The sequence below is a fragment of the Oryzias melastigma genome, linkage group LG16 (genome assembly GCF_002922805.2).
Source record: "Oryzias melastigma strain HK-1 linkage group LG16, ASM292280v2, whole genome shotgun sequence".
In the NCBI taxonomy this organism is placed as follows: domain Eukaryota; kingdom Metazoa; phylum Chordata; class Actinopteri; order Beloniformes; family Adrianichthyidae; genus Oryzias; species Oryzias melastigma.
In genome coordinates, this window is record NC_050527.1 from 10,056,159 (window position 1) to 10,069,860 (window position 13,702).

Here is a 13,702-nt window from a genome sequence, read left to right on the forward strand (position 1 = left end):
ACTTTACTTTAGTGTATGCCACTCAAGAAAACTGTTTAATTCATGAGGCATTCATGAAGCACCATGTTAGGAAGTTCTTTCTGTCTTAGTTTACACTTTTTCTTAAATAACAAATACTTGAACTTGTTTAGTTGCATCACTCTGAGAGAGGAAGCTTTAAAATAAAAAAAGCAAACAAGAAAGAAGGACGTTCTAAAAACTTGATTTATATACTAAGTAAAAGTAAATCAATAAAGATGAGTTAAAACATGAAGTGTGTCCCTGGAGCCTCAGGTTTTTAACAAAAAGTATTAACTAATTACATTTCAATAATGTTTTGAGACATGATTGAAGTCTTGTAAACTTGGTGGCACCTTCTAGTTTTAAAAAGGTCAGAAGATTTCACTCAGCAAACCAGCAACCTGCTGTGGATTCTCTTGATAAGGATGGAAATGCTGCCTACACACCCAACGCGATTCACACGGCAGAAGCGGCCAGCTCCAATGTTGTCCAATGGTCCAGACGCGCTCTGAGGCCAATAGAAGCCCAGCGTCTCGATGTGAGCGACCGGCGCAGTGTGAAGGTCTGTCAGCAGCTCAAGTTGAGCGGCGAGGCACAAATCAGGCGGCACAGCCAACATGTAAATACCTGATGTAACAGGTCACTGCGTCCCATCAGCCAATCAGGAACGCAGCTTTCAGCACGGGACGTTTTCAGTGACCTGATCAGCAGGTAAAATACTAATCCAATAGAAACGTTTTTGTCCTGTGGCAGCGCGCGGTTCTCTGGCTGCAGCCGGACAAACTCCCACACCAGCAGGGCTCGCCGCCTCGCCCACTTCACACGCCGGAAGAGAGAGAGAGAGAGCCACTGCGGGATCGGGGACTGCGGAGCTGGAAGCGGGAATTAGGGACCGCGGAGCGTATGCTGGAACCAGGGAACACGGGGCAGGAATAGGGGACCGCGAAGCGCCGAGCTGGGAGCTGTTGAAAGCTCCCACAAACATTGCAGAAGCGGCTGTCATACAGACACAGCCCTCTGTACCGGGAAAATCTTTGAATAATAATCATAACCAAACATGGAGACATGATTACTGATGTTTTTGGAGAACTCTTTACAATAAATAGACCTTATTCCTCGACATGTATGTGTCTTCCATTCCTTCTAAGATATCCAGAGATAGACCTGGTGGCTCCTCCCACTTGAGGCCCCGGCGTCAGGAAGATATTTTTTTCATAAGCGGCGAGCAGCGAATTCGCCAAGCGGTCAAAGAGGGGCGGGGCACGCAAATTTGTCACGCAAATCGCATTCGGTGGGTATGCACCATAACAATGTAACCTGATCTAAGATAAGACTTCATTTTATTCGTTTCTCAAAAGGAAAATTTTTACATCGCAGCTTTACAGTTTACAAGAGAGCAAAAGAACACAGAACATGTAAATGAAAGTGGATCGAACACAGGGCCTTGTGGTACGCCAAAACTGACTTCGGGAAAATATATTTAGTTTAGTTTAGCTTAGTTTAGTTATTCAAAAATATAATAAAAATAGATAAATGTATGCTCTTACTGATAACTATAGTCAGTTATTCAAAGAGACTATTTTTGAGAACTTGAGAAAGATAAACATTTTGAAAGGAAGATAGGCAGAAACTAAGGCTTATTTAATCTTGCTCCATTAAACTTTGACAACAAAACACAAACAACAACAAAAACCCCACACTATTTATTGTTATTATCAATATAATTTACTTTAGCTTAAAGAGCTTCAATGTCCATAGAGAGAGAGGTTCCTAAAGAACTATCAGCTGGTTGGAAGGAAGAATTTTTTTTTTTTTATTTGGAGATGTTGTTTGATAAAAAAAAATAATAATAATAATAATAATAAGAGCTTGTTACTTTTGACACCTAAAACTACATGATTAAACAGAACTGTGAATTTCAGTAAAGTGCAAAGAAAAACTGTAGAAATCGTTCTTGTTTTCATGTCAAGGGTCTTTCTTACATTTTTGCACGCTGTATTATTAAAAATGTTTATAAAAGTTTATTGATCTCTTTTACTTGTGTTCTTAAAGAATATTTTTACTACTTCCTCAAAAAATAGCATCACATACTTTAACTTCCTCACCCTAAAAACACACGGTAACATTCTGAGGGATTTCTTCTAAGTTTCTTTTTCTGGCGCAACTTTGTTTTAGTTTGTGTTAAACCCTATTTGTTTAAAAGAAGTAATAATATCATTAGACATGTAATTGAAGGTAACTGTCTTGCAGTCTTTTCAGGCGTGCTGTGTTCATATGTGAGGTGGGGGCAGGGCAGAGGTGTATGAAGTCGAGTCGGAGACATGTCAGTCTGGTCATTTCCTCCATGAGTTCCTCTGAAGAAGTGTTGTTTCTCTGCTCTCAAGCAAAGACGCACAAAATAGTGCTGGTGTTGCAGTGAGGCTTCACAACCAGAGACTCGGACTGCTTTAATACGAATCCTGTGGCTCTGGGGACGATGAAGAACACCTTTGTCTGTGATGAATCCATGATCATCACCATTCCTGTTGGGAGCATCCAGGAACTTCAGGACGGTCAGCTGATGCCAGAACAATTCTACTGCGTGTTCAATGATCACTTCAAGGTCCTTGTCATCAAGGGGAAAGCTCAGCCTCTCGGAGTAAGTTCAACTGTAACGACAGAGGAAATGGCATCGCAGACTGACAAGTTATGCTTTTTTTATGTCGAAACACAAAACTTTCAGCAAGTTTACAAAAATGTCATTAACCAGTATTTGAATTTTGTGTTTTGTTTTCATTAAAATTAGGCAGCCCAAGCTGTCTTTGGTCTGCTTCTTTCTGCTCTCGCACTGGTTGTCTATGGTGACGTGTTTTGGTTATACACATTTCCAAGCATTGTGGTGAGTTTTTCAAAGAATTACGACATTTTTTAAGATCTGATTATATGTGTTTATAAACTAAAAACACGTCTTCTTCTATTAGTTTGTGATCTGTGGCGGGCTGTCCTTTGCTGCTGGGAAATATCCAAACATGACTGTGGTGAGTGGTTTCATTTATTGCAGAACATTTTTAAAGTTTTTTCAAAGAAGCTGCATGCTAAAAAATAATATTTGAGAACAAATTGATTAGAAAAGAAACATTTGTTGATTTGTGTAATTAATACTTTTTTATAGGTTTTATACTTTTGATTGAATCTGGATTTGTATTGTTCTCAATTTACTGTAAGGGTACAATTTGATTGAATATTTACTAAAAATTTATTTTACATTTTCTTTTCTCAGGCGAAGCTGTCCTTTTCCCTGAACATTCTGAGTTTACTTTGGTCATTTACAGCATTTTTTATTAATGTCATCATTTTGATTGCACGCTACCGACCTTATAGGAGATACTCACCTTATTGGGTATGTCACAATACTTTTTATAGAATCAAGTTTCTCTGGATTTCGGTTTAACTTTATTCTACATATCTCACAGGGAGTGGGACAAATCGGAATCCTGATATTGAGTCTGTTGGTTGTTGAATTTTTCATCTGCATTTTCCTGATCTACTGGTTGAGTAAAGCCATTTGCAGACAACACTTTAATACTCTGGTAGGTATTTCTTTCTATGCTTCAGTGTTACTTCAGTGTTACTCATGTAAAGAACTATAGTAGTTTTGATTCTCGTTCTTTACTCTGCAGCCGACTATAGTGCTGAAACCAGGAAACTGACATTTGAAGATTGAAGAGAATCAAGAGTCAACATCATGTATGCTCTACTTTGATTGTAAAAATCAGCAATTGTTTTGATGTCAGATATAACTGTAAACTAACCACAGAGACAAAATCTGTTTTTAAAGGACACTTTTTGATTTTTGATTCACCAGTTTCCTATAGTGGGATTAATAAAGTTTATATTTCATCTCGTCTCTTATGAGGAGAAGGTTGTCTTTACAATGTTGCAAAACTTTGACTTCACTGGTTAATACTTCCTTTTCTTCACTTCATTTTGATCTTTGCTATTTTAAACATTTCTACATTCATTTTATTACAGTACAATAAAGTTTTGATAGATTTTACTGAAACATATAATCTGCTTTTTTAAGAATCTAATCAAATGAACATGCATCTCCCCAAAATGCTAAATGTGAAATCAATTATAATAGTATCTGCATTGGTGAAAAAAAAAACAAAAAATAAAACGATGTGAGTTTTTGCTAAACTTCCGTTTTGTGTATGCCACTCAAAAAAACTGTATGTCATTCATGACGCATTTATGAAGCACCATGTTAGGAGGTTCTTTCTGTCTTAGCTTTCAACAGCTCCCACCTCTGCGCTTCTCGGTCCCTTATTCCCGCCGAGCTGGGAGCTGTTGAAAGCTCCCACTAACATTGCAGAAGCGGCTGTCATACAGACACAGCCCTCTGTACCGGGAAAATCTTTGAATAATAATCATAACCCAAACATGGAGACATGATTACTGATGTTTTTGGAGAACTCTTTACAATAAATAGACCTTATTCCTCGACATGTATGTTTCTCCATTCCTTCTAAGTGAGATATCCAGAGACAGAGCTGGTAGCTCCTCCCACATGCGGCCGCGGGGTCAGGAACACATTTTTTCACAAGCGGCGAGCAGCGAATTCACCAAGCGGTCAAAGAGGGGCGGGGCATGCAAATTTGTCGCGCAAATCGCATTCGGTGTGTATGCACCATAACAATGTAACCTGATCTAAGATAAGGCTTCTTTTTATTTGTTCCTCAAATGGAAAATTTTCACATCGCAGCTTTACAGTTTACAAGAGAGCAAAAGAACACAGAACATGTAAATGAAAGTGGATCCAACACAGGGCCTTGTGGTACGCCAAAAACTGACTTCAGGAAAATGTATTTAGTTTATTTTAGCTTTGCTCAGCTTGGTTTGGTTTGCATAGTTATTCATATATATATAAAAAATAGATAAATGTATGCACTTACTGATAACTATAGTCAGTTATTCAAAGAGACTATTTGGTGGAACTTAAGAAAGATAAACATTTTGAAAGGAAGATAGGCAGAAATTAAAGCTTATTTAATCTACTCCCTTAAACTTTGACAACAAAACACAAACAACAACAAAAACCCCACACTATTTATTGTTATTATCAATATAATTTACTTTAGCTTAAAGAGCTTCAATTTCCATAGAGAGAGAGGTTCATAAAGAACTATCAGCTTGTTGGAAAGAAGCCTAGAATATTTTTCTCTTATTTGGAGATGTTGTTTGATTAAAAAAAGAAGAAAGTAAAAGCTTGTTAATTTTGACACCTAAAACTATTAAACAGAGCTGTGAATTTCAGTAAAGTGCAAAGAAAAACTGTAAATCTTTCTTGTTGTCATGTCAAGGGTCTTTCTTACATTTTTGCATGCTGTATTATTAAAAATGTTTATGAAATTTCATGATCTCTTGTGTTCTTAAAGAATATTTTTACTACTTCCTGAAAAATACCTTCACATACTTTAACTTCCTCATCCTAAAAACACACAGTAACATTCTGAGAGATTTCTTCTAAGATTCTTTTTCTGGTGCAACTTACTTTTTTTAGTTTGTGTTAAACCCTATTTGTTTAAAAGAAGTAATAATATCATTAGACATGTAATTGAAGGTAACTGTCTTGCAGTCTTTTCAGGCGTGGTGTGTTCATATGTGAGGTGGGGGCAGGGCAGAGGTATGAAGGCGAGTCGGAGACATGTCAGTCTGGTCATTTCCTCCATGAGTTCCTCTGAAGAAGTGTTGTTTCTCTGCTCTCAAGCAAAGACCCACAAAATAGTGCTGGTGTTGCAGTGAGGCTTCACAACCAGAGACTCGGACTGCTTTAATACGAATCCTGTGGCTCTGGGGACGATGAAGAACACCTTTGTCTGTGATGAATCCATGATCATCACCATTCCTGTTGGGAGCATCCAGGAACTTCAGGACGGTCAGCTGATGCCAGAACAATTCTACTGCGTGTTCAATGATCACTTCAAGGTCCTTGTCATCAAGGGGAAAGCTCAGCCTCTCGGAGTAAGTTCAACTGTAACGACAGAGGAAATGGCATCGCAGACTGACAAGTTATGCTTTTTTTATGTCGTTATGTGGAAACACAAAACTTTCAGCAAGTTTACAAAAATGTCATTAACCAGTATTTGCATTTTGTGTTTGTTTTCATTAAAATTAGGCAGCCCAAGCTATCTTTGGTCTGCTTCTTTCTGCTCTCGCACTGGTTGTCTATGGTGACGTGTTTTGGTTATTTACAATTCCAAGCATTGTGGTGAGTTTTTTCAAAGAATTAAGACATTTTTTAAGATCTGATTATATGTGTTTATAAACTAAAAACATGTCTTCTTCTATTAGTTTGTGATCTGTGGCGGGCTGTCCTTTGCTGCTGGGAAATATCCAAACATGACTGTGGTGAGTGGTTACATTTATTGAAAAACATTTTTTAAGTTTTTACAAAGAAGGTGCATGCTAAAAAATAACATTTGAGTACAAATTGACCAGAAAATTAAAATTTGTTGATTTGTGTAATTAATACTTTTTTACAGGTTTTATACTTTTCATTGAATCTGAATTTGTATTGTTCTCAATTTACTGTCAGGGTACAACTTAACTGAATATTTACTAAACCTTTATTTCATATTTTCTTTTCTCAGGCAAAGCTGTCCTTTTCCCTGAACATTCTGAGTTTATTTTGGTCATTTACAGCATTTGTCATGAACCTGATAATCGTGATTCCACCATCACTTTATACGGTATACCCACCTAATAGGGAATACCCAGATTATTGGGAATACCCACTTTATAGGAGATACCCACCTGTTTGGGTATGTCACAATACTTTGTATAGAATCACGTTTCTCTGGATTTTGGTTTAACTTTATTCTACATATATCACAGGAAGTGAGACAAATCATAATCCTGATATTGAGTCTGCTGGTTGTTGAATTTTTCATCTGCATTTTCCTGATCTACTGGTTGAGTAAAGCCATTTGCAGACAACACTTTAATACTCTGGTAGGTATTTCTTTCTATGCTTCAGTGTTACTTCAGTGTTACTCATGTAAAGAACTATAGTAGTTTTGATTCTCGTTCTTTACTCTGCAGCCGACTATAGTGCTGAAACCACGAAACTGACATTTGAAGATTGAAGAGAATCAAGAGTCAACATCATGTATGCTCTACTTTGATTGTAAAAATCAGCAATTGTTTTGATGTCAGATATAACTGTAAACTAACCACAGAGACAAAATCAGTTTTTAAAGGACACTTTTTGATTTTTGATTCACCAGTTTCCTCTAGTGGGATTAATAAAGTTTATATTTCATCTCATCTCTTATGAGGAGAAGGTTGTCTTTACAATGTTGCAAAACTTTCATTCACTGGTTAAAACTTCCTTTTCTTCACTTCATTTTGATCTTTGCTATTTAAAACATTTCTACATTTGTTTTATTATAGTACAATAAAGTTTTGATAGATTTTACTTAAACATATAATCTGCTTTTTAAGAATCTTATCAAACAAACATGTTTCCCCCCAAAATGCTAAATGTGGAATCAATCATAATAGTACCTGCATTGGTGGGAAAAAAAAAACAAAAAAAAAACGATGTTGGTTTTGCTTAACTTTAATTTAGTGTATGCCACTCAAAAAAACTGTAATTCATTCATGAGACATTTATGAAGCACCATATTAGGAAGTTCTTTCTGTCGGTGCTTCGCGGTCCCCTATTCCCACCGAGCTGGGAGCTGTTGAAAGCTCCCACAAACATTGCAGAAGCGGCTGTCATCCAGACACAGCCCTCTGTACCGGGAAAATCTTTGAATAATAATCATAACCCAAACATGGAGACATGATTACTGATGTTTTTGGAGAACTCTTTACAATTAATAGACCTTATTCCTCGACATGTATGTGTCTTCCATTCCTTCTAAGTGAGATATCCACAGACAGAGCTGGTAGCTCCTCCCACAGGCAGAATCGGCGTCAGGAACACATTTTTTCACAAGCGGCGAACAGCGATTTCACCAAGCGGTCAAAGAGGGGCGGGGCACTCAAATTTCTTTCGTGCAAATTGCATTTGGTGTGTATGCACCATAACAATGTAACCTGATCTAAGATAAGACTTCTTTTTATTTGTTCCTCAAAGGAAAAATTTCCACATCGCAGCTTTACAGTTTACAAGAGAGGAAAAGAACACAGAACATGTAAATGAAAGTGGATCGAACACAGGGCCTTGTGGTACGCCAAAACTGACTTCAGGAAAATGTATTTAGTTTAGTTTAGCTTTGCTTAGCTTGGCATGGTTTAGTTTAGTTTAGTTTAGTTTAGTTTAGTTATTCAAAAATATATATAAAATATATAAATGTATGCACTTACTGATAACTATAGTCAGTTAGTTAAAGAGACTATTTGGGGGAACTTAAGAAAGATAAACATTTTGAAAGGAAGATAGGAAGAAACTAAAGCTTATTTAATCTTACTCCCTTAAACTTTGACAACAAAACACAAACAACAACTAAAACCCACATTATTTATTGTTATTATCAATATAATTCACTTTAGCTTAAAGAGCTTCAATATCGTTTGACAGAGTGGTTCATAAAGAACTATCAGCTGGTTGGAAGAAGCTTAGAATATTATTCTCTTATTTGGAAATGTTGTTTGATTAAAAAAAAAAAAAGTAAAAGCTTTTTACTTTTGACACCTAAAACTACATGATTAAACAGAGCTGTGAATTTCAGTAAAGTGCAAAGAAAAACTGTAGAAATCTTTCTTGTTGTCATGTCAAGGGTCTTTCTTACATTTTTGCACGCCGTAGTATTAAAAATGTCTATAAAAGTTTCTTGATCTCTTTTACTTGTGTTCTTAATGAATATTTTTACTACTTCCTCAAAAAATAGCTTCACATACTTTAACTTCCTCACCCTAAAAACACACAGTAACATTCTGAGGGATTTCTTCTAAGTTTCTTTTTCTGGTGTAACTTATATTTTTTAGTTTGTGTTAAACCCTATTTGTTTAAAAGAAGTAATAATATCATTAGACATGTAAGTGAAGGTAATTGTCTTGCAGTCTTTTCAGGCGTGGTGTGTTCATATGTGAGGTGGGGGCAGGGCAGAGGTGTGAAGGCGAGTCGGAGACATGTCAGTCAGGTCATTTCCTCCATGAGTTCCTCTGAAGAAGTGTTGTTTCTCTGCTCTCAAGCAAAGACACACAAAATAGTGCTGGTGTTGCAGTGAGGCTTCACAACCAGAGACTCGGACTGCTTTAATACGAATCCTGTGGCTCTGGGGACGATGAAGAACACCTTTGTCTGTGATGAATCCATGATCATCACCATTCCTGTTGGGAGCATCCAGGAACTTCAGGACGGTCAGCTGATGCCAGAACAATTCTACTGCGTGTTCAATGATCACTTCAAGGTCCTTGTCATCAAGGGGAAAGCTCAGCCTCTCGGAGTAAGTTCAACTGTAACGACAGAGGAAATGGCATTGCAGACTGACAAGTTATGCTTTTTTTATGTCATTATGTGGAAACACAAAACTTTCAGCAAGTTTACAAAAATGTCATTAACCAGTATTTGAATTTTCTGTTTTGTTTTCATTAAAATTAGGCAGCCCAAGCTATCTTTGGTCTGCTTCTTTCTGCTCTCGCACTGGTTGTCTATAGTAACGTTATTTGGTTATTTACAATTCCAAGCATTGTGGTGAGTTTTCAAAGAATTAAGATTTTTTTTTAAGATCTGATTATATGTGTTTATAAACTAAAAACATGTCTTCTTCTATTAGTTTGTAATCTGTGGCGGGCTGTCCTTTGCTGCTGGGAAATGTCCAAACATGACTGTGGTGAGAGGATTCATTTATTGCAGAACATTTTTTTGAGTACAAATTTACTAGAAAACAAACATTTGTTGATTTGGGTAATTAATACATTTTTATGGTTTTTATACTTTTGATTGAATCTGAAGTTGTATTGTTCTCAATTTACAGTAAGGGTACAGTTTAATTGAACATTTACTAAACCTTTATTTCATATTTTCTTTTCTCAGGCGAAGCTGTCCTTTTCCCTGAACATTCTGAGTTTATGTTGGTCATTTACAGCATTTGTTATCAATCTGATAATCTTGATTGATCCACCTTATTGGGTATGTCACAATACTTCGTATAGAATCACGTTTCTTTTGGATTTTGGTTTAACTTTATTCTACATATCTCACAGGCAGTGGGACACATCCCAATCCTGATATTGAGTCTGCTGGTTGTTGAATTTTTCATCTGCATTTTCCTGATCTACTGGTTGAGTAAAGCCATTTGCAGACAACACTTCAATACGCTGGTAGGTATTTCTTTCTATGCTTCAGTGTTACTTCAGTGTTACTCATGTAAAGAACTATAGTAGTTTTGATTCTCGTTCTTTACTCTGCAGCCGACTATAGTGCTGAAACCAGGAAACTGACATTTGAAGATTGAAGAGAATCAAGAGTCAACATCATGTATGCTCTACTTTGATTGTAAAAATCAGCAATTGTGTTGATGTCAGATATAATGTAAACTAACCACAGAGACCAAATCGTTTTTTTAAAGGACACTTTTTGATTTTTGATTCACCAGTTTCCTCTAGTGGGATTAATAAAGTTTATATTTCATCTCATCTCTTATGAGGAGAAGGTTGTCTTTACAATGTTGCAAAACTTTGACTTCACTGGTTAAAACTTCCTTTTCTTCACTTTATTTTGATCTTTCCTATTCTAAACATTTCTACATTCATTTTATAATAGTACATTAAGTTTTGATAGATTTTACTGAAACATATAATCTGCTTTTTAAGAATCTTATCAAACGAACATGTATCCCTGTTAGATTAATGTATAGATGTACTATGATAATTTTTTTCTTTGTTGAAGAATATTCAGTTTTCTATTTCACCACTATAGGGTGCTAGTCCATAAGGGTATATGTTTGCAACGTCATCACGAAAAGCACGCCCGGATGTATTCTTTCCCTCCAGTTTTTTATTAATTCGTGTTGAATAAATATGCCAGAACGGCTAACGAAGATTACGTCCTCCGTCATCTTTTTCCTCTGAGTATAACGCTGGACAAGCTGCAAAACTCAACAGGTTATGGGCCCAGGAACGACTCAGAGAGGAGTTTAAGATGTGTTCACATTTTTTTTCGATCTATCACCGGTAGAAAGTCGCGACGGTTAGCGTGCTAACGGCAAGATAACATCATGGATCAATGAGGGAGCAGCAGGTTACCTCGACTGATGTTTGACGGAGATGAAGGCAAGTACGAGCTGTTTTGAGAGAACCCAACGGGGAAGCTGAAGCGGTGGTTGATGCTAAGAAGAATGCCGATGCATACGCCGAGCTAATCCAACTGTTGGATGATAAAAGCCTTTCACTAATTATGAGAGATGCACCCGATAATGGAAGAAAAGTACAGAAAATATTGAGGGACTATTATGCCGTTAAAGGAAAACCACGTATAATCCATCTTTATACCATGCTGACTTCACTTCAGAAGCGGAGCGATGAGACGGTGACTGACTACATCATCAGGGCGGAGACCGCCATTACAGCTCTACGCAACGCGGGAGAAACATTAAGCGACGGTTTACTGATCGCAATGGTTTTTAAAGGACTTCCAGAAAAAGTTTTAAACCATTTGCTATTAACGTGACACACAATAAAGATAATATAACGTTCTCTGAATTTAAAATGGAGCTGCGAAGTTTTGAAGACACTGAGAAGTTTACCGCGGCTGAATCGAGTGACAGCGTAATGAAGATGGCGGCAAGAGGCCAAAGACACACAAAGTCAACTACGCCGAGCAGAGACAACAGTGATGCAAATGTTGTCTGTTTCAAATGTGGATTCAAAGGTCACAGAGCAAAACCCTGCAGACGAAAGACGTGATGCAGTCACTGCAAAAGCAACACGCACAATGATGCCAATTGTAGACTCAAGGGAAAACTGGATGGAGCCAGGAAAGACGCAGATGAGAGCAGCAACGGATCTGAAGCAGGAGGAGACTACGCATTCAGGATCAAAGACGCTGAAATCTCACTTCATCAACCACCACATAACATCAAGGAGAAGGGTCTGATGGTCGACACTGGAGCCACTTCACACATTGTAAATGACATCACAAAGTTTAAGAATTTTGATGACACCTTGAACCCTGAGATACACTGTGTTAAGCTTGCAGATGGAACTTTATGCTAAGGCATCGCGCAGAGGAGGGGAGATGCAGCAGTGTTCCTGATCGACAGCCCGGGACAGTGACGAAGGGCAACGCTGAGGAGCGCGTTGTTCATCCCTTCCGACCCCTAGGACATTTTCTCAGTAAAGTCAGCCACTGCACTTGGAGCAACGTTCACCTTCAAACAAGGACTGGATGTACTAACCTGTAAAGACGGTATGAAATTTAACATTCATGTGCATGGTAAATTATACTATTTGCAAACTGAAGCTGACGATAATGATAACTGTAATGCTTGTTACGATCTACAAACATGGCATGAGATTTTAGGCCATTCAAACTACGAAGATGTGCTAAAATTGCAAAACGTAGTTAATGGTATGCATATCAAAGGTAAAACAGATAAACCCGAGCAAGAGTGTGAAGTGTGCATTCGGGGAAAGTTTGTAAAGGGATTTGTACTTGGACCCCAATAAACACAGGCACGGAGTAAGTATTTAAAGTGTTTATTTGGCTCAGGCAGGACCAGGAACTCGGGAGAGACAGCCTTCAGTCAGCGGGGGGCGCTCAGGCACTAAGGAAGGAGAGCTGTTAGGAACGCAGGCAGGACAGGCACTTGTAATCAGACAGGTACAGGTGTAGATCTTACTTGGTGGTGAAAGGTCATGAACAAAGATCAACAGAGGGGGCCAACGAGGAGATGGAGGGAGTGCACAGCAGAGGGCTGACGTTGAGGGTGGTGCAGGAGGATGTCCTTCAGGCTGTCCAGGTAGGAAGAGGAAACGGCAGGAGGTACAGGTGCTGGGGCAAGACTCGTAGTTTTAAAAGTTCCAGTGCAGTGCAGGGGTTTTTTAGAGACAGATTCACAGGTCAGCAAAAATGGTTCACATGAACAAGGTTGTTGCTCCATGGAAGGCTTGTGACAAACTGACAGAGAGTGGAGGGCAGCAGCTCCTAATGAAGGGAGGTAAACAGGTGTCCCTCATCACCTGATTAGCTCCCAACAGCCTGAGGATGAGGAAGGAGTGCAGCCATGACAGTTTGTGCAGACCAGAAACAGAAGTTCAGACTCCAGAGCAGAGGCTCGCTTTCAGATGGTTCACACGAACTTAGCAGGTCCAATAGCCACCGAGTCTATTGATGGGTACAAATATGTGCAGTCGTTCACAGATGATTATTCAAGAGAAATATTTGTATATTTTCTGAAGACAAAAACTGATACACTACATGCAACAGAAAAAATCCTCGCAGACGTTGCCCCCTTCGGGAAAGTGAAGTGTATCTGATCAGATAATGGCACAGAGTTTACGTGCAAAGATTTTCAGACACTTTTAAGGAAAAATGGCATCAAGCATGAAACATCTGCTCCATATTCTCCTCACCAAAACGGCACAGCTGAGAGAGGCTGGCACACTCTTTTTGAGATGGGTAGATGCACGTTAATCAAAAGTGGGTTACCAAAATCCCTGTGGAACTACGCTGTTCAAACTGCAGCTGCAGTTCGAAACAGATGTTTTA

General features: G+C 38.2%; 1 protein-coding gene and 1 long non-coding RNA gene across 3 annotated transcripts; one reads left to right on the plus strand and one right to left on the minus strand.

Moving 5' to 3' along the window:
• The first annotated feature begins 472 nt into the window (after positions 1-472).
• LOC112143512 (membrane-spanning 4-domains subfamily A member 4A-like) lies at positions 473-10,973 on the plus strand. Of its 2 annotated transcripts, XM_024267550.2 has the most exons (9): positions 2,890-3,017; positions 3,260-3,379; positions 3,453-3,569; positions 3,660-6,003; positions 6,158-6,250; positions 6,334-6,390; positions 6,633-6,803; positions 6,877-6,993; positions 10,405-10,973. In XM_024267550.2, the coding sequence occupies exons 4-9, from the start codon at positions 5,842-5,844 to the stop codon at positions 10,432-10,434; spliced, it is 630 nt and encodes a 209-aa protein (XP_024123318.1). In that variant the 5' UTR covers positions 2,890-3,017; positions 3,260-3,379; positions 3,453-3,569; positions 3,660-5,841; the 3' UTR covers positions 10,435-10,973. The 2 variants fall into 2 exon arrangements, with proteins under 2 accessions (XP_036071668.1, XP_024123318.1); XM_036215775.1 differs by lacking the exons at positions 6,158-6,250; positions 6,334-6,390; positions 6,633-6,803; positions 6,877-6,993; positions 10,405-10,973 and adding exons at positions 473-2,638; positions 2,786-2,878 and having other exon boundaries at positions 2,961-3,017; positions 3,660-3,786.
• Positions 10,974-12,673: 1,700 nt separating this feature from the next.
• Positions 12,674-13,231, minus strand: LOC118599784. Its single transcript, XR_004949285.1, has 2 exons — positions 12,834-13,231; positions 12,674-12,758 (listed from the first exon to the last, which is right to left on the minus strand). It is a non-coding gene; the product is annotated as an uncharacterized LOC118599784 (long non-coding RNA).
• Between the last annotated feature and the right edge of the window lie 471 nt (positions 13,232-13,702).